General features: G+C 36.1%; 1 protein-coding gene across 3 annotated transcripts in view; it reads right to left on the bottom strand.

Annotated features, from left to right (window-relative positions):
* The window catches only part of PLCL2 (phospholipase C like 2), a 111,224-nt gene that overhangs the window by 34,515 nt on the left and 54,918 nt on the right, over positions 1-21,791 (bottom strand). For 2 of the 3 annotated variants that reach the window (XM_030009404.2, XM_030009405.2), the window contains exons 3-4: positions 12,020-14,506; positions 8,374-8,577 (exon numbers count right to left, since the gene is read on the bottom strand). In XM_030009404.2, coding sequence (XP_029865264.1) covers positions 8,374-8,577; positions 12,020-14,506 — 2,691 coding nt within the window. Of the gene's footprint in view, positions 1-5,122; positions 5,212-8,373; positions 8,578-12,019; positions 14,507-21,791 lie in introns of all 3 variants that reach the window. The other variant, XR_003922703.2, reaches the window with a different exon arrangement.

Below are 21,791 nucleotides of genomic sequence, written 5' to 3' on the forward strand. Positions count from 1 at the left end.
CATATATTATATATTATGCTATCATTATGCTTCCCTTTAGACTTCAAAACACTGTCCTCTTCCCAGACAAATGCAGAGGAAATTTTCATTATGGTCCCTGAACTCATTGGCATTTTATGATATAAACGTAATGCTGCACCTCAGTGACAGTGGCAGTATATCCCCCTAAGTGGGAAAAACATAGAAACAGACTCATCATTTCACTTTTTCAGCCTTCCTTTCTTCTCTCACCTCTTTTTGAGATGTTTTATATTCTAGGGAACACATACATGGAACAGGTTTTTTGTCTTCGGAAAGAAGCAAGCTGAGATTATGCCATAATGCAGTGCAGGAGCATAAGGGATGAAATCCACTTACCAAAACTAACTCTTGCAGGCCCGAGAAAAAATAGGACATCATCTGTTCTTAATTCTGCAGTATCCCAAAATGAATTAGATTTCCCACAGTTCAAGAAAATTTACCAAAGGAACAAACAGTCCACAAGTTCTCCATTAAAAAGTCTTATGTTCTTAATTCCTCATGAGTAAAGTATTTGAGAAAGATTAGGCTGAAGACAGAGTAAATAAAATAATCAGCATCTCTCTTCTGAATTGTGCACACAATGACATTAAACTCTTTTAAATCCAACAGTCATTTCTCCTTGCTTTGCTGACACTCTGGCTGTTCCACAGAAAAATGATTTTCATAATTTTTAAACTAAAGCTGATAGAATGAAAACACAATGTAAAAAGTGGACAATAAGGAAGCACATATATATGAAAGGAAAATAGCCTGTATCTGTAAAAAGAAGCAGAAATTTATCATCCTTGCGAAAAAAAATAATAGGTAGTGTAAAACCATCGGTAGCAGTTCCAATAACCACAATTTCTTCACACAGGAGTTAAAAAGTCAAACAGAATATTAAGAATTTATTGAGAAAGAAAAAGAGAACTACTATTAGAAATATGGAGTACATATAAGAGAAGTTGCTATGCATGTGACCTATTTTTATGCTCTTCCATAAACATTCCATTGGACTACATTAGAAACAGAACAGTAAGCTAGATGAACTCCTCTTCCTAAGTAGTCGTATTATTTTATGCTCTTATGAATACTGTGAGTCAGCCATTAGCCATAATGGGATTACTGAGAGGACACAAAAAGCTTCACCGTTCATGCTCTTAACAAAAAATGAAGAAATCTTGACTTCCCAGAAGCATCAAGTTGTCATTATCAGAGCTTTTCAATCAATGTAAAACAGCTCATACTTTACAGCACTTGGCACTGGAGTCTGAATGTCCAAAATTAGACGTTTGTTTCTGCCCTTGTGGACTGAAAAGCCCAACATAAGCTGAGGTTATCATCTGCAGCTCTGTTTTTGGAAGCGTAATTGCAACCTTCAGTTTAGAATGACTGTCCTGTTATAAAACAGGAAAATAAAAACTGATAATAAGCAACATAACTCTTTTTGGAGAAATTGCCCAAGCTATTCACTATATTTTCAATCAATACTTTGTTTTCCATCAGTTTTTGTGACAGACTAACAACTACACTATCAGCAACTATTTAAATTCACCTCAAAAACCAGGACCTACAATTATTACCATTTATTAAACATGGCAAAACCCATTACTTGGGCTATTTGCAATATTAAATTGCAATGAATGATGTTTTCCCTTAGATCTCTTCACCACTGAACTGTATCCATTTATTACCTACATAAAGACAGTTCTAACTCTGCAGAGACTTGATAATGAAAGTAAACATACTGTACAAACCCAGAGGCAATAATGGAAATAGTGAGAGAGTGTGTATTATCAGTATTTCGATATTGCATTTATATTGCCAACTCTGAAACTTACTGTTTTAACACACATTATAACAATTCACCACTCAGACTGAGAAAATTGTTTAAACTTTAAGCGCCGACATACCTCACACCTTGAGGATCTTTGCAAATCTGAGGGCATCATTAAGTCATACATTTTCAAGAGTACTTAGCTATTTTAGCTAGATCAAAGTTGTTGGAGCTATACCTACTATCTCTAATCCACTTAATGGAAAAACAGCCTAATGCAAAAATCAACACAAGCAACTGTCTTCAACAGTTCTTTTCCTGTTAGAACATCAGGTTAAGTTCAACATTTACTCCACCTATCAGAGAAGAGCTAAGAATTTTAAAAGGCTAAAAATTTAATAGTAACTTCATTTCAACATAATAAGCATTTGAAAAGAGACTTTGTCAAATGCTTTTGGAAAATCCAACCAGATTAATCTGTGTCTACATGCTTCTTGACTTCAAAGAACTCCAAGAGATTAATGAGCCCTTCATTTTACAAAAGCTGTATTGACTCTTCCCCAACACGACATGTTTCTCCATGTTTCCTCTAATATTCTTCTTCAAAACAGTTCCTACCCATTTCCACAGTACAGATGTCATCTTGTCTGATCTGTAGTTTCCTGATCTTCCCTGGAAACCTCTTAAAACACTGGCACCAACTAACAGCTTTGATAAACAGTTTTAAGTGAGAGGATACATACAACAATTAGCAGTTTCGATATATCAACTCTTGAGATCTTTCAGAACCATTGAATGAATATCACCTCTTTCTGGTAATTTTTTTCTCAGTCATTTCAACCTTCCTGTGTAATATCTTTTATCAGCATTTCAGTTCGAGATGAATTCTTGAATGAGTCCTTCATAAAGAGGCGATTCATGTGAAACCTTAATCTCCACAGGTAAATGGAGGCAAAAACTAATTTAGTGTTGTGGCTTTATTTCTTTTCCTGGGGCTTTCTTTTATACTTCGATCAACTAGTGGTCATACACACTCTTTGACAGGTTTCCTGTTTCTGGTATTTTCAGAAAAGAGGTTACTGTTATTTTTAAGTCTGTGCAGGTTGTTCCTGAAAATCTTCACTGTCAGCTTTCTTATATTTTTTATTTAACAATGGCAGGGTTAAATATCTATCCTGTCTTCTTCATTTGCGTGTGACTTCAGCTTTTTGAAAGATGCTGCCTTCTTTTGAACAGCACCTCCTCCTTTTTGTCCTCCTCAAGTGTTTTTTGATAAGTGGTAGATATTTACTTTAAGTCCCCTGTGCAGTATCTTTAGAGTGTCTAAGATATCTGTTCTTTTTACTACTTCTCTTACCTTTCCATTTTAACAAGGTTGCTTGTTTTTATGTAGTTATGCTCTTAAGTATAAAAGCAAGGAATAATAGCTTTTCAGTCTTCTGTGTAAAGCCTAAGTTCTTTGTTTTATAAGCCAGATAATTCTAAGAGTTAAATTGTAACATGGAACACCCATGGAGCTGGACTCCAGAAGACATTCTGAACCAAACAGGCAACAGAAGAGTGTTATCACAGTCTATGCCAGTCACATATTCCTCAGAAAAGGTACCAAATGGAAAAATCTGGATTTTGTTCACATGCACAAAGCAGATAGCGGTAAGATGCTATCACGTGATTTAAAAACACGAGATCCGAAGACTGAGTTCAATCACAGGAGATTGGTGATCATCTTGAACTCACCCTTCTCTGCCATGATCAGAAATTGAGTATTTAGATCAAAAGAAAGTTACGCAGAAGTTAAAGTAACCTATTTGCTCACTCCGTTTTAGGAGATAACCTGGTAATTGCCAGCACTGGATCTAGTATTTTTTTGGTTACCCCAGAAGTTTGCAACCTTAAATGGTAATTTGTGGAACAAAGGCTACTCAGCTGAGTAACTCTGGCACATTGGTAAGCTGAGATCAATAGAAAAAAGTCTTCATCTACTTGTTCTCTCAAGATACAATTCTATAACCACAGCAGAATGACTGAAATCCCTCTTACTTCTTACTGTATTTGCAAAGTAACAATAACCGAGGACCTACATCAACAACAAGGTAACTGATACAGATTTTATGAGCTAAGCGTAACTCAAAACAGATCTGTTAATCATTCTTTTTTAGGCACTATGAAACAGGCAATAGATAGATTCTTTGCTTCCTTCAGAATTATGAGTTTCAATCCAATATGCCTGATACAGAAGTGTCCCACCCAATTCATCTATCTTGATATCAAGATGAGTTTTAAAGGTGAAGAATATTTAGGGTTTTGACCAGTAGCTGAAGTATGAGAGGACTATTAACATTTTACCAAAACCTTGACAATCAGTACTTTTTAGATAGTATTTTAGTAAGCCCTACTAGTACCAGTCCAGTCTATAACTCTTCAAGGCATAGTGTCAAACTATCTACTTCACAACGGGATGGACATGTTCAAGTTCAAAAGATAGGCTATCATATTTAGTTCATGTCATCGGCCAAATTTGCAACTCCATGACACGAAGTTAACTTCCAGGTCATTGCATATATGCAATCTGCTGTATCGAGTCAGTAGTTGAAATGAGCCAATAATAAGGTAACTGGATTTAAGCTTACTATACAGCTACTAATCACAAGTCATATGGTGGTTTTGATTTTAGCAGCTTTTTTTTTTTTGCTTTAATACCTCTCATTTTCATCATCTCACAACCCCACCACTAATAAACATAGCCCTGATCTTGAGCCTATCCCTAGGGCGTGTATACAAAATCTATTAATCTTATTTGATTTCATTTGAATCAAATACAGACCTCCTATACTGTAGTCTGCAGATATTTTGAATTGTAACATAACCTCAACATTAAAAAAACCCCTACCACCAGAAACTGAAAAAATGGATCTAGCAGCATTTTCTAATTAAGATTTAATAACATTTAATCCTAATTATTGTAGCAGCATTACTTTATCTTTTTTCACACAGGTACAGTTCTCTCCCTTTTATGTGTTACCTTTCCTCTTAGAAGTAAATGCCTGCTTGCAAAGTTCAGAAAACCTTATCTTCATCAGATGGGACACTTCATCCTCCAATAAGGGCAGACAGAGACAGTCAAGTTCTCAACAATATCTGGCTTCATTTGTATGATCCTCTAGCATATCTTTGCAGTGCTATTATACTCATCACTGAATAATGCTGCAGACTTAGGACAAGATTTTTTTTTTTCTCTTGCCATAGCATAAATTTTTAAGGTTTACTTACTGTTTATCTTAAAGGTTATAAGACATTTAAAAAAAAAAAAAAACAAACATGCAATGGTGTGGAAGAGGCACTTGCCTTAACTCCAAGCTTCAGTCTGCAGCACTGATCAGTGATGGGTGTGATGACACCAACAGAGTGCATGCTGAAGTATCACATAAAGGAAGCTGAAGTTCATGAACGAGAGGGAAAAATAAAACATTGTTAAACAGTGAAAAGATGTTAGGGTGAAAAATACTCAGGAGCATGGAGAAGCTAGAGAAAAATACACAACTTAAACTTCTGTCTTAAAAGTTCTAGTTATATTTGTTTTTCATTATTCTGAAAAGAGACCCCAGCTCCTATAACATGGATAAAAGCAAAAGATCCTTTTATTTTCTGGGTAAACTGGTTCCAGTAATGTTGGTGACAAATTACTCATTAAATTCAAAAATACATTATTTTAACCCGCAAATAATACTAGCCTTTATCACTTATAGCTCCTCCATTAATGTAGTAGTGAATGCTAACAATTTAAGAAAGCATGTGCTATTTGTTTACATGCAAAAAACCCAAGCATCTAGTGATATGCTAATTAACTTCTTATCGTTTGCCTCATTGTTTCTTTAAAAAATATATGTACCTGTGCTACACTGAAGATATTCTCACCTTTCCATGTGCCCCTGCATTACTGCACTCTTGTAATTATTTCAACATGGACTGACTGTCTCACTGTAAAGGTCTTACATGCTTTCTCACTTTACAGAGCAACGATGAGTCCTTTAACCACTCCCAGTATAAACAAATTCTGAAAAATTAAAAATCTTGGCTGAATATTGCTTTCTGCGTTTATTATCATTTTATAAAAATGAGAGTATTTTTGACAAATAAGAATCCCTTCATTAGCCAAAAATACCGTGAACCTGAAACAGCAGTACTTTGAGAATATCATTACATATGCCACACTGAGAATGCACACAAGGTAATGACAGCCTATGCATTTACAGTACTAACTAAGGTTTATTTAATAAACATTTAACACAATTTCTGTTATCAACATGATTTCATACTTACAGTACCTCACACAGTGGAAGAACATAGTCATATAACTTTGACCTATATTGAGGCCTAAGCCAGCAGAAAAATAAGAAAAGTAGGTAAACATTACTTTGACAGTACATCTACCCTTTCTTAATTCTGGATAAGGCTTCTCATTATTAAGCTGAATTTTACACCCACTTGTTAATTAATCATGTAAAAAAAATTCTCAAGCCAAAACCAACCATTGAGATAAAATGTGTCATTTTGAGGGCTCACTATATTAATTTACACCAAAAACCCACAAAAAGAACACTATTTACGGTAGTATCAGACTCTAAACACCTGCCACTATAGCAAATATCAATATATGAGCTAAATAGCTTCCCATCTCTTCTCCTCCCCTTGAGGAAAGGATGATATGGATGTCTCCCACTGTTTCACAATGTGCTTTCAGAAACAAGTGCTATCAGTATGGCTCCCATGGCTGACTTCATTTTCCACTATGCCCTACAAATTTTAATTGCTTAAAACCTTTTGTCAAACTGGTCAGAGTATTGGCAAGACCAAAGTTTCACAAATTGAAATGCATCTCATTATTTTAATTTATAAATTTTATTTGACAAGAATAATCTTAATTTTTACTTATCTTCAATATCGTTTAGAGCTAGAAGCACTACCATACTCTTTCTCTTTGTCTTAAATTGAGTCTTGATCCTTTAGGGAAGAGGAGATGGAAAAATGCTTTGAACATGCCATTAAATAAATATTCTATATTTCTTATATATGAAAATAAAGTATACATTTCTAAAGTACACAGATATTCAAATCATGTGTAGACTACAGGATGTGGGGGGAAAAACCGTATGTGAGAGACAAAGAGCAAACCAAACTTGGACTGTAAAGATTTCTGGAGTCATGAGCCACCCCTATCTTAGTGACATTCAAACAAAAAATTTAATCCAGACTTACAAAAAGATTTTAAGTATCTGGAATAGCTTAGTAACTAACAAGCGGCATCACCACATTAGAACCAACGGCAGGTAGAGACATCTCCATCAACAAGACAGAACGTCATTACATACGTGTTACAGGTGTAATCCCAACAATCAAGCTTGTTTGCATCCCAATTATAGTGATATCCTATAAGCCACCACTAAGAGGATATACCATCTTCTTGTAACTGTGCTACCATTCCAATCAAATTCTGTTGTATTTACATCATCACCAAACTACATAAACTCCACCTAATTACCAATGACTGCTTTTCAGACTTTGGTATAGCATTATTCTAAAGCTACTTTTTCTTTAGAAAGCAGTTTAAAATATATACATGAAACTGGGCTACTGGTTTCTTTTCCTTCATTTTCTTTCTTTAAATAGCGAGGACTGTTTTTAAAACAGTGACTTGATCCTGCCAGGTGAGGTTTCTCATTTTAGCGCACAAAATTAATGCAAAATTATCCTAGAAATGTTTACTTATTGTCAGATGATGTATCAAATTAAAGAAATCATTAAATAAATAAATAAAGGCTCAGTTACTCTGTGCCAGATTACTTCAGTGGAAGTAAGGAGGACAATTCAAATCACACTTGTCTGGATCTTTTTTCCATACTTTAAATTAATGCAAGGCAGATGTAAATCAGTATTTCTCAGTGTATTAGTTCTTCCTTCCTTCTTGCAAAATGTTTAATTTCCAGTCTCTAAAGACACAATTTACATATTTACTGAAGTATAAGGGCTGGAGTTAACATTACAGCTGCTTACAGATGTAAAAATGCCTAATCAAATGAGATCTGTAAGAAAGATACAGCAAAGGAAAATAAAAAGCATGTGTAGAATTAACACTTGAAGGTGCTTATAAAACTACAATTCCTAAAAGCAGTTCCTGACATTTTTCTATTCTGTGTTGAGTCAAAGCCAAAAGAAATCAAGGTCCAGAAACTGGAAAATGTAAAGTAGCAAATTAATGTAAGAGGTTTATAGATATGCAAAAAGTTTCAAGTTACTGCAAAACAGGTAAATTAATACATACTCTTCATGTTAAATCCTCTTGATTATAACCACTTTGACTTCTGAAGTGTACAAACACTTATGTATTTGCATGCAGTGTATTAATCTCTATGTTTTACTCAATATGAAAACACTATCAGCTGCTGTACGTTCACAGGAATGACTTTCAAGCACATGTAATGAAGCATGAAATAGGAAGTCACAGGTTAAAACAACCTTTCAAAACAGGCATGGTACTGTATATTATAAAAAGAAAGTCTTTCAAATAGCATATAAAATAACCACAAAGGACTACTCACCATGTCATACGCTGTTACAATCTTCTTCAAGACCTCTGGAACAATCCCTTGGAGCTCCATAGTCGGATACTGATCATTGAGATTCAGTACTACCAAGGGTGTATTATCAGGCCCAACCAAGCGCATAGACACTGCCAAAATGCACTGCATAAGATTTGCTACAGGAGAGAGGCCACATAATTCTTTGAATGAAACTACTGCATTCTGCAAAAAGGAAAGAAAGAGTTTCCTTTACAGTTAAATATGAATTTTAATGTCTCATTCTTTCAGGATAAAATACTTCACTGTTATAGTTGAGCTACAATGTGGAATTACCACAGCTTTTCTCCGAAGAACTGGCAGTTTTCCACAGCAACCAATATTACACATATATTTCACCAAAAATGTTAAAAATTCAAACATAATTCAATACTTGCCACAGGAAAAAAAAAAAAAATATATATATTTAGAACAAGTAAGTCTGGTCTCTATCACTACTAAAATTAACCATGCAAATAAATTAATTCTAAAACACACTGGTTATATATTTTGAAAAATTCTAAAAGACATTTCAAGGTAATTTTTAAAATGCCACCAAAAGAAACAAAATATTAGGTGCTGAATGTCCCAAATAAGTGAAGTAGAAGGAGGAATTCAGCCCATTTGTAACATTAAACATACCTGAACTATTGTCCAGACGTGCTGTGGATCTGCTGGCTCCCATTTGGTGTGATTCACAAAACCAGCACTCCACTACTGATGTCATTCCTATCACAGAATCACACTTGAGTGAATTTTTTAGGTACTTTAATATAAATACCAATTTGGTACCTTTCCCTAAAATTTATTATAGTTGTATTTTATATCCAATATGGTAGAACATAAAACCGTATGTTTAAACTTGAAAAAAATTTCCAGTATTAGAAATACAATGTGACTCCAAGTAGCCACTGAAATTCCATGATGGGAATATTCTCAGCACTGTAACGAATTTAGGATTTTTGTACCAAGTGGGAGCTGGTGATCTATGGCAGGTCTGGAGTTTGTGTTCCTGTAGGAAACAAAAACAAAAACATGGTCTATTTAAGTTACAAATGTGCTCAGTATTCCTTTCTCTCACGTCTTACCAAAGCAGGGTATCTGACCCAGATTTTCATTTTAATCAAAACCACTTTCCATCTTGCTGGCATGGTAAGACTCATTTGTGGACAAATTTCTTAGAAAGACATAATGCCAACCTTAATGCAAACAGGAATCAAATGTGAAATATTTTGTTGTCCCTTTATGGGACAAAATACCTGAAGAAGACTTCAAAATATGTATATATAGCATAATCATGAAAAATTATGTGAATACTAAATTACATCTACTACAGTCATTTACAGTATATTTTAAGTAAATGTTTAGTAGCATCTAGTAAATGTCCAGGAAACAGAAACTGCTTTTATTAACTAGACTACACCTTAATGACACAATAATTACATAGTTGAAAAGACAAACATTGGGAATTCCATTCAAACAGATTTTGAGATAAACATCACGGGTAAGCCATTATGAACAACAATTTTACAGAGAGGTTAAGGAGGACTCAGGGAATGTATATATTAACTAATGGCAGGCAGGACAGAACTACAGCTATAACTCTCACCTTTGAACTTCCAACCCTATATCCAGAGACTATCCCTCATACTGCCAAGCAATTTAAACATACAACATCACATCCAGTTTAATCACTTATGTTATACTTTTATCAGTGATTATTATGTAACAAGTTATGACATCAGCTTTTGTCACAGTAATGTAGCACCTAACAAGTAAGAAAAAAGGCTAGCTATTTGTATACAGATTTAGAGAAACCATTAAACTCACTGCTGCACACTTTCTTTTTTTCTCTTGTTCCTCCTTATATTAATAAACAACTTTGCTCTTTATAACCTGGCTTGTGGGGACATTATTTCTGTATCATAAAAATCATAACAATTTATAACACAAAATTTCAGTAATATAGGAATTCAACAAATCTCACATTCCCATAAGTTGATATTTGAGTGGTTTGTTTACTTTTATTAGCTGTAAAACCTTAGTTATACAGAGTTTAAATTGTGCACGCTATATAATCTGTCAGTATAGCTATGCAAAACTGATATTCCCTCAGGCACCTAAAATATCTTCTTGATAGCATTTTGAGAAATGATAATGAGGAATTTAGTTGATAGCACAACTTTCAAACTGACAGAATAAAATAAATAAAATACCTTTTAATATCTCATGTTCAAAGAAACCACACTGTAGAGCCTGTTTTCAATTATATCAGTACTGGAAAATACTGCAGAATGCATGGTAAAGAGTTTAAGGTAGCTACAAAACCTGTATGCTTTCACTGTTTCCTCAAATCTTAGGTTCAGCTCTTCCTTGAAAGGTATCTCAAAATACAGTAACCTTTATATGACAGAATTCTAGCCTTCAACAGGTTAACTACAGGTAAAGTTCACTTTGTATGTAGCCCTTAATGTGAAATATTTACAAGTCAAAATATCATCCCTGTATTTTTTTAATGAACTTTTAGTATAGCAATTTTATATACCGAGTGGAATGGGAGAGTTTCATGATGCTGTACTAATTTCTCCTTTCTTATGAAGAAAAATTACTTTTTAAAATGTGTTACTATTAAAATCTCTTCAATAGAAGATTATTCAAGAAGAAAACTTATTTACTCTGATGTGCCTTTAAAATCCAGAATGAAGTCTCAGACATTTCCTTTAATCAGTTTCCACTTAACATTACATAAGAGGATTTAATAGGTCACTTCATTTGAAATTACGATGCTTAATTTTATTGATCACTGCTAGTATTCCATCAGAAGTTTATAGATAGTTAAAAGCTTTATTAAATAAAACACAACTTTACAACTCACTTTAGTCTATGTCTAAAAGGGTTTATTTACAAGGAATCCTTACTGGAATCTCCAAACAACGCATTTTTGAAGTGGGATCTCTTGGCTTTCACAAAAACAAGCACCTCAGACGGTACTTTTTCCTGAAATTCAATGTGTTTACTGTACATGACCTTTAAGGTAAAGTAATTTCTTCTAGAGGATGCCTTCTAATACCTTAGTGCTAATTCCACGTATTTCTAACATATTGTTGCTAGGATGAATCATGGAAAGCAAATGGTCTTTCTCAAAGTACTACTTTCTATTTGGGAATGAGGAAAAAACAAAACCTCAGTGAAACTATGCTAAACATACTTTCACGTACAAGAACTTTTCCAATAAGCAGTAAAGTCTCCTTTTTCTATCACCTGTATTTTACTCCTGCATTTCTATTTAACTTAATTTTCTAAAACTAAAATATTGCCATACTTTCCTCTAGTGTGTATCTAACATTCCTTCAAAGGCATAGGATGAGTCAACAGGCTTAAGTTCTAACACTGGAGTCATATTTCCAGCTCACACTCAACAAAATACACACACGCATCCAAGATTACCTCAGTAGACAGCATCACCTAAAAGGCTGCTCTGGCATAACCCTTTTTTAAATGGGTTCAGCATTAGACTTGAACAACATAACTTACAAAATGCAGCAAGACTTTTAAAAACATGTATTCCATATGCATCATAATACAAAAATACATATAAGAACCAATAAATTCATTGTAAAAACTGTACCTGCATATTTTCTCTCAAATCCGTGGCATCCCGAATAGGTTGGAGAGCATTCTTGAACACTTCATCAATTGTTTTAATCCATAATGTTCTCATAGAAGCATACTCCCTTGATTTCTTGCCCTTCCTCACAGACAGGCCCCGCTTATGAGGTTTCCCACCACCCCTTCGATTAGTAATGGCCACGTGCACAAACAAGGAAGCATGTGCTAAAATTTCACCAGTTAAAGACTGCAGAGGAACGTGCCGATAACCAGTCTGTAGACACTCAAAGGGAATAGTGTATTGCCCGATAAACTCATCCCCAATGTAATCATCATCCAGTACTACAAAACGCACCATAGCTAGTTCGGGTAAATTTATTTGAAATTCAAAGCTTTCATCAAAAATTGGATTATCCCCATTCTGATGCATAGTTTTCGTCCTTTGCTCTGCACAGTCAGCAGGGATTCCATGTATTTCAACATAGACATAAGGATCCACAACATCACCTTTGGCACCTGATCCTTTGGGTTTAGGAAAGTTTTGCCCACTAATGATTTTAATATGAAGCAGCTGAGGCGAAACTCCAGGCACGGTGTCTTTTGTATTCGCACTGAAGAAGGATACTTCTTCTCTCATGATAGCAGGACGAAGGACATAGCCACAGTTTCCATTTTGCCGAAACCAACCAATGTTAAGATCCATCATTAAGCCAGGCGTTTGAAAGTTCATTGCTACTATCTGACAACCACATTTCCAGAAGTCCTGGGGATTCATATTACTAGAGTCAATCCTCATAGGACTGGGGAAAACTCTCGCAAGAAAACGTTTGTTATAATTTACAAAGTCTCCTGGGTTCTCATTAGCATATTTGCTAGCAAGCACTTCATTAAACGAGCACACTTCCCAGTACTTCTGGAGCTGAAATGAAACTTGAAACTCTTTGAACTGAACAGATTTACATATGCTTACCAACTCAGAGAGTTCTTTGCAGAGCTGAAATCGTTTCCCCGTCATTGAGTTTTGCTGTTCTACCCCCTCTTTCCCCACTCTCTGTGACATTTCTGCTCCTTCATCTTCATCTGTAACATCTCCCTCTAGTCCAGAACAATTAGAGGAAAGCTTCTTTGCTTTAATTAGTATTTTCCCTTTAAGTGATTCCGGTGATGGAAGGTAAGAGTCTTCAATGTTTGGAGACTGTGTATGTAGTTTGTCCCCCAAAATTTTCTTCATGTGTTGTACCATCACTTTCTGCTGCTTAATAGAACAATGATTTTCTAAACACAAAATAAGAGGGTATTCTGAAGCAAAAAATGCATACTTATTAATAATATCAATCACACTACGGAAGACAATCTGTGATGTCATTGTATGCCCTGTGTAAATCACAGGTTCATTATCCGGACCATCCCATACATCCAGTTCAACACTTCGACAACCCATTTTAAGAGCGCGAATGTAACCTGTGATGTCAGAAGGCCCTCGAAACTGATCCTCTATCAAGTATGTATTATGAGATGAATTTATAAAATAATGAGATAAAGGTTGTTTCATATCTTGACAAACTTTTTTATGTTCTGGATCAAATATGTGGCAGTCTGGTGAAGTAAGGTAATTTGTAAACCCATCTATAGAAAGACAACCCTTCTCCTGGCCCTCTTTGGCTGGCTCGTATTTCTGAATAATTTCAAGGCTTATTTCTTCCGTGACATGTGCCATACCCTGCTCTGCTTCTAAAAACATCATGAGGTCCTTGGTATCTAGGAATTCTTTATTGCTTGAAAACTGAACCAACAGGAAATAGATTTCGGGTCTGGTACAAAGCTCATGAAAAACTTCAATAAACTCTTCTTTTGTTACTTCAGTACCAGTTTTTTCCTTGGATCTATGTAATTCCTTGAATTTTAGTTCAATTTTATTAGTTTTTAAACCAGGATTTAAGTCTTTTATAAACTGTACAGCATTACACAGCGGTATATGTCCCAAATTATCTACATCTGATTCACTGAACATCTGTGAAAGCCATGAAGTCCGCATATTATCTTGAGTACTTTCTATCATATCTAGAGTATGTTTTCCGTAAGAAATCAGGTATCTTAAGCCAGTAACCCAAATATTTGCAATGTCTGCTGAGTTAGCAACAAGATCTAGTGACTCATAGTTTTCTCCATATATAATGGAAAATGCAGAGTCTTCTGATATCTGGTCATATATTCCATTGCTGCGAAAAATATCTGTATTTTTTCCTGTTCTTACTTCTTTGATTGATTTAATATCAATCTTTGCTTTTTCAGAATCCTTTTTTGAAGGCTCCCAGCGTAGAGACTGCATATCTGCATCTAAAAGAAAGTATCGGTGATACACCCTAGAGTTGGATCGAATCTTTTTGAGCTCAGAGCCTTCAACCATCGCGTTTATACAATCACTTGCACTGCTGATCTTTTTCTCAGTTGGCATACTGCTAAACGACACAGTCTTTTTCCGCTCTCGCTTTTGTTTCGTACCATCCTGGTAAACAAGGGGGGGAAAAAAGAAAACATGTATCAGTATGATTTTGCTCAACATTGAAATAGGTTTCAACTTAAAGGTGAAAGTTCATAATGCAGTTCAACAAGGTCTAGCATCTGTGCAATGACCAGTAAGATGGAAATTCTTACTGGAATCATCACAAATGAAAATGCTAGTAATGGCTTAATATTTGTTCTTGCCTATACAAGTAACCTTCCAGGGTAATTTTTTTTAATATATGTTATATGACTACAAAGTTAAACAAAGCAAGTTTTGAATACTAATGAAATAATAATGCTGTATAAATGTATTCTATTTTATCAGTAATAACCTACTTAGAGAAATAATGGGTCCTACAGCCAAGGCAGTAGAAAGTAAGCTTTCCTCTGAGTCCCTATACAGTCCTACAGATATTTGCTGAACTTTGTCAGTACAGAATATAATGCTTTAATACCATGCTGACAGGGTCCTCATGAACACCTGAGAAACATTAATACACAATTAACTACATAAAATCCGTAGGACATGGTCCTAATCTAAGCATACAAGACATTAACAGCACTTAACATGCATAGCTCCCTTCTCTACTGCACCCATCCATGTTCTTCCCACAGACTGCCCAGAGCATTGACACATGCATCCCACTGCTATACTAGGAAAACATGCACGTTCTTCTTAAGAAACTACACTGAAACACAAGCGACTGGACTGCAGCAGATATAATTCAATGCAAGTTCTGAGTTTCAGGAAATACAACAGTGACTCAGGAGGGAACTGTCCAAGAGGATTAAAGTTTAACTGGTTCCAAAGAAGCTGTGTATCATTAGAAAGAACTTGAATGGAAAATGCAAGGCCTCGTCAGGAAGGGAAGCAAAAGTGATTCACCTTTGCTCTTAAAACAATGAAATAACCCAGAGGTCTTAGTTTACTAGAGAAAGCTTGGGTTGAAAACTGGATATATAAGCCATGTAACAACAACAACAACAAAAGTCACTTAACTACCTCTATTTGCTGTTTGTATTAATTCAAACAAGTGCAAATAAATCAGTAACAGATGACTTAAGTACAATCAATTTAATGAGAAAGAACTGAATTTAAGACACCTGTGTGCTTTCATTATCTGCATTTTCTGAGATTGAAAAAATGCTGTTTTGTTTTTTCTAAAAGTGCCATGTGTCTTGATAAGCTAACTTTTACTCCAAAATAATACTTCCATGAAATAATCTTTTTATGTTAGATACCCTGTTTAGAAGTGTTCTTCTTATATTCCAGCACAGCTCAAAAAATTACTTTTCCAGCTTTATACAAAAAGAATGTTGATTTTCCCTCTAATAGTTTTCCATTTGAAGTATGTTCCAATGTAAATCAGCATTGCTTATGTGGCAGAAAGGAGAGAGAAAGAAAACTTTTAACAACTGCTACACTGAACAGATGTTCAAATAAAACCCATTCATTACAGAATGTATTTCCAGTTCAGGGCATATGAGCTATATGTTTAATTTCATTAAATTAAAAACGCAGAATTCTTCTTTTTTGTAATTTAATTTATAAGCATCCAAAAAGCCTTCCACTGAAAACGATGATTAGTAAAGTAAGCAGACTTAATATTTGCTGTTCTGTGTTTGAGAAAATTAATCAACCGTAACAATTCTTGCACCTTTAATGACAGCAGAATTTGCTTTATGCAAGTTCTCAAGAGACCAGTAAAAGTGAATAACCCTACAGAGGACTGTTTTATTTCTAACTCCAGATCAAACAGCTGCAATGGATACTGCACAGGGCTGACTCTTGGAATCTCATTACATGTAGTTTGGGCATAAGGATTGCTTTCAAACAAAAGCAAATTTCCTTAATTTAAAAAAATAATAAATTACAAAAGCGATTTTTGTTTACAAAGATTTTTGTTCTATTTTAAGCCTAGCTTCTTGTCTGGCTACCTATCTACATCTCCTAACCTGGAAAAGTGGCAAGGGACAGCCCCATAGAAATGAGCAATGACGTTCCTGTCCAGTATTTTAGGGCTTGGAATGAAGCATGCTGAAACTCCTTAATGCTCCAGATTTCTCAGTCACAGATCTAGGAGAGGAATATATTTCTTGAACTCTTCAGCGAAAGACAGCTGACAGATAACCTCCTGACACCAGAACCATCAAGACCTGGGAAGTGTTACCTTGCCTGACCATGATCAGTATTTACCAAACAGAATGAAGGTCTATGCCTTTCTCTATGATCAGGATTGTGTCTGATCCAAGCCACTGAATGGCAAGGGAGAAAAAAAATCTGACATTTCTTGATGCCATCTGGTGTAAATAGGTCCATCTCAAGGCAACCCCATTCCCAACTCTAGTTACCTAAAGACTGAATTGGAATTTACACATGCGGATCAGAGGAATAATTCAATCTACCACCTGCAAGACTATTTTCCTTGCCTGCCAGATGAACTTGAAGCCAGTTTGACAGTAGTCTGCATTTCTGCAGGGTAAAGCAATCTCACCACTTGGCTTATTCATGTAAAGCCTGCTGGCGGTAGACATCGCTGTCTGAATGATGACTGTGATGACCGTGAAGACAAATTCTAACATACTCCTGAGTTTCTCACAGCTCTAAGCTCCACAACACCCTTCTTAAGTTTCTGCTTTTGCAGAGATCAATGATCCTGAGCTAGCAGATTGCCTGTGCAAGTCCCCATGCTGACAGAGACATGGCAGTCACAATCAATCTGCATGAACAGAAGAACTTAAAGGATATTCTCCCGAAGACACTGGCCAGAATTATCTACCTGTGTGAATTATCCACCTGTCTGAAAAGAAACAGAAATAAACTCTCACTCATAAGCTGAGAATGTAATTGCATAGAGTGTGCACAAACTGTATGAAACAGGTTTGTGAGCCTCAGAGATACGGTCTGGCATGGAGAAGGAGGCAGAAATATTCTGCTATATGATGGGGAGGATTTCACCCTGAAAGTGGGCTGGCATTCATGAACTGCGTCAGCTCTTTCATGGTCTTAAGTCTGTCTTGAATCAAAAAGACTGGCACATCAGAGAACTGTATGTATCTGAATGAACACAGGAGAGACTTCTCGGCATTCATGAGACTTACAGTGTTCTTGATGCTGTTCAAGATGCTCGAAGTGAGACTGGCTTTACAGTGCAGATGCATAATTCTGTCCACAACAGAAGCTACAATTTTTGTGCTGAAACAACTTCAGATTATAACAGGTACTGTCATCGTAACTCAGGACCTCCCCTGAAGACTGCCTGTTCTTCAGGAGACTTCACCATTGAAAGAAAAATAACCACCCCCATCAATACACTTCCTAAAATCCACTGTGCCACATCCAAGGTCACCTGCAAGAAGTTTTGAGAAACAGACCAGATCACAGATAAAACTGTTGTGAAACTTTGCTAATATCCACTACAAGTGACAACACAAAGAGTTTAGTTTATGCAGGAGTTCTAGCAACAGAAAGCAAAGTATCCAGCAGTTTAAAAAACAGAAATAATCCCAGCTGACATCTATGGCACTTAGACAGAGACAGCTGGAGAAAACAGCTTAAAAGAGCAAACAGGGAAGAGTATCTCCATGATAACTTTTTGTTGTTGTTGTTCCTCTCAAGGTAAAGACAAAGAAATGTTTGTGTGACTAAGCACTATCTACAACACAGAATTCTGGAGACAATGAAAGAATCCTGCCTCGGACACTAAAAGATATGCACATCACTCCTGAACAGCAAAGCTTTTAGTATATACAACTTTATGATAAAATTACTTAAAGAGCAGTTCAAATAACCACAGTTACTGATAGAGACAGTGGCGGAGTTCAAACAGAGATTTGATAACATAATAGATAAGGATGATAGAGGAAACAATGAAGAGTGCAAGGTTTGTAACCATCTACTAAAGGAAAGGATGCAGAGACTGAATTTTATGACCTGCAAATGCCCAAATGAATCATGCCCCAGAAGACACCATGGGGAAAGCAGTACTTCAAAAAACATTAAGTCCCAGAGTTACCAAGAAGTTTCAGTACTGGTTGGTACAGTGGAATCTAGAACACTTCAGGAAGAAACTTACAGCCCAAGGCAGGGGTCTGCCACCCACCCGAGGTGAAAAGTGAGGGGCTGCAACCAGAGCACTGTGCAGGACAGTCCTTCCATCAGCCAACACAGAACGGTCCTTACAGTCACCAGTGCAAACTTTGGAGATGGGTATCTGTGATCCTGCCTCTCTCCACGACTAAAGCAGCTACCTGCAGCTTTGATGCAGTAGTTATGCTAACTGGGATTTGAAAATTAAGGCCTCTATCTGCGTTTAGCCCACTAAGGTACTCCTTTTGAGACAGAGGACTTTGCAAAGAAAAGACAATGGTAACAAGAGGAAGTGGCAGAATGACACATTTTTAGAGCACTCATCTGGGAAGTGAAAGTCCCCGATATCATTACTCCATAAACATTTCACTTGGTGGCCCTGAATGCAAAACGTACAAACAGTCCATGCAGCAGGGACCTGAACACTGAATTTTGCCCTCTCAGAGGAATACCTGCCTCCCCAGGTGACAGATCCTGCTGATTCTTATGCTCTAACTGTACAAAATTTCCATTTGTGTTTATATACCAGAGGTTAATCAGAAGCATGGAAGGCAGCCCCTCCTAGTCTTGAGAGCATGTGGCTAGCACACGAGGAGCTGTGCATTTGAAGATCCCCAGGCAGAAGGACTAGAGCCCAATCACTCAATGAGTAGGTGAGTGCTCTATCAACCAAGCAACTACATAAAAAATAGAGCACAAGACACCTCCCCGCAACCCCAGCACCTCACTGCAGGCTTTTTGATTGTAAATGGCTGAGCTCTGACAACGTGTGAAGAAACTCATACACCTTGTGACAATGATGGCACACAGACTACAGGAGCCACAGTTCCAAGAACGCCTACTTAATTAATCCCAAACAGGCTTAGAAACAAGATGGATGCTGAGCCATTCAGCCTAGCAAAGATGGCAACGTCTTTGCATATATGTGTAGTAACAAGACTGCAATCATGTAAAGGGTCTCAATAGCTTTTAAATAAATCAAATTTTTTTTGAATACAAGTTCTGAATTAAGTGACAGGTCTGTGAATCTGAGGGTCAGTTTTGTGGCAATACTCTGAACAATTACTGGTGAGTAGGTGAGAACACAGGCTGTGCCTAAGTTTGGTTAATTTGGGGTTTTTTTTTTAAATCACATTGTTATTCAATGTCATATAGCATAAAAGCCATTTTAGAAGTAATTTAATATGCATCTGTAGCCAACAGTTCCAATACAATTCACTACTTCATGACCAGAACAGACAGTCTAATGATTTTCATGATGAACATAGAGCAAACTACTCTACTGACACTATAAAAGTCATTGATGACTTGCTTTTACAGCGCATGTGATACTTAAGTAGCCAATTTGAGGATGAAAACTGCATATCTTCATCAAATGCAATTTAGCAGCAATTGCAAGATCACCTAGCTTAACAACATGATGTATAGCATAAGCCTATTACAGGAAGTGGTTAGTTTAAAAAAAAATCGAAGCTTTGTTTATTTAATTAAGATTCCTAAGCATTTTTCTTCAGAACCCTGCAAAAGAAAAACCCTGAATTTTATAGATTTTCTTTATACTTAAGAAAGCATTCAGGTAGGTCTATATATAGTTAGGTCTATTCGAAGGAAAAACACACAGATATTTAAGGCAGTATTTGAAAACATTCAATTTCTAAATGCATTTTAATAAAAATATGGTATCAGTAATTTCTTCTTTTCTGAGGTTTCACCTGTGGTCTTAAAATGCAGACATAAATCAGCAAATGAGTTACAAATGCAACGTCAGTATCACATTATCCTTTTCTTTATAAATATTTTCATTGCAAAAATACTTAGGGTTTTCTTTGAAAAAATGTCTTTAACTGATACAGCAATAATAAAACAGGACCACTTATTTTTGTAAACACAAAAAAGGAATTCATTATTATTTATAGGTTGCCTATGTACAGCTGCCAGCTCATTCCAGAACTTAACATGCAGCATTATAAAAGCAGCTAACCAAGTTTCTGTGTGAGAGTCGGTAGAAAAAAGGAAGGAAAATAACAGGTAACTAAAACCAGCAACACTTCATCTTTGTTACACAAAACTTAGCATCGATTTAAAAAGTTACATGCAGTTAAAGACAGAGTGAGAGTCTTCTTCAGAAGAGGGTGAGAAAAAGAGAGAAAGTGGGAGGGAAAGAAGAGAGAAGGTGGGGCAAAAAAGGCATTTCGTCATTAGGAGCCATATCCTCGAAGGCAGGAGGTCTACATCCTTGGTGCACCCTCTCTCAGCCTAATTCTCCTGGAATCAACAACTCAGCAGAAGAATCTGGCTTACAGCCACCACTCAGCCTCTCTCCTCTAGGCACGTATCTATGTTCTTCCTAGTCAGTACCTTTTAAGTTGCCATTACTAGGAAATTCTTACTAACACAGTGACCCAATTCACTAAAAAGCACGTACTTTATAATGCTTTAACACAGCTATCCCAAGCTTGCAGAGCATGTGAAAATCAAACCAAGAAAAAACTCTCCAAGTAATTAGCAGTTCAGCTGACAGAAATCCAAACACTTTAGAAACAGCACATATTAAATCACATCTTGTACAATAGTTTCTGAATGAAACTGTAGCCACTGTTTAATGGTACACAGGGCTGACCAGTTGTATTTAAGACAAAGTAAAAAGTCCTCAACTGAAATAACAGGCATTTAGGGGGGAGACAAAACACCAGCTATTTGGAAAACACAGGGCCTCCCACTCATTGTGAATCGCTATATTTGAGCTCAGCATTTAAATATTTTTCCAAACTGGTATTCATGGCATATCTGCTGTTTGCAGAAATCTTTTAAGAGAAACATATTTTTTCAGTGTGTGGTGGGTTGACCCCAGCCAGACCCAGTTACACGTTACAAACAACAGTGAAGAGGAAAGAAAATTACGAAGATTAGCTGCACAAGTAACAATTCTTTTTTTTTTTTTAATCTGTTTTTACTAAGGGAATTCTGTTATTAAAGGAATATGGACACAGGGGCAAGTTTTAGCTCAATATTCAAACACAAATGACCTACATTATTTCAGATCAGCTAATTGCATGGTTCATGATCCAGCTAAACCAATTCCCTCTTCAAATCCTCTTCAAAACATTAATTTTCTGTCCTGTCTTCCTCCTCCTGCCCCAGCTGCATCTCCCTTCTCTCCACCCTAGCTCCTCAGGCCCACATTAGCACCTGTCTG

The sequence above is a fragment of the Aquila chrysaetos genome, chromosome 3 (assembly GCF_900496995.4).
Source record: "Aquila chrysaetos chrysaetos chromosome 3, bAquChr1.4, whole genome shotgun sequence".
Classification (NCBI taxonomy): domain Eukaryota; kingdom Metazoa; phylum Chordata; class Aves; order Accipitriformes; family Accipitridae; genus Aquila; species Aquila chrysaetos.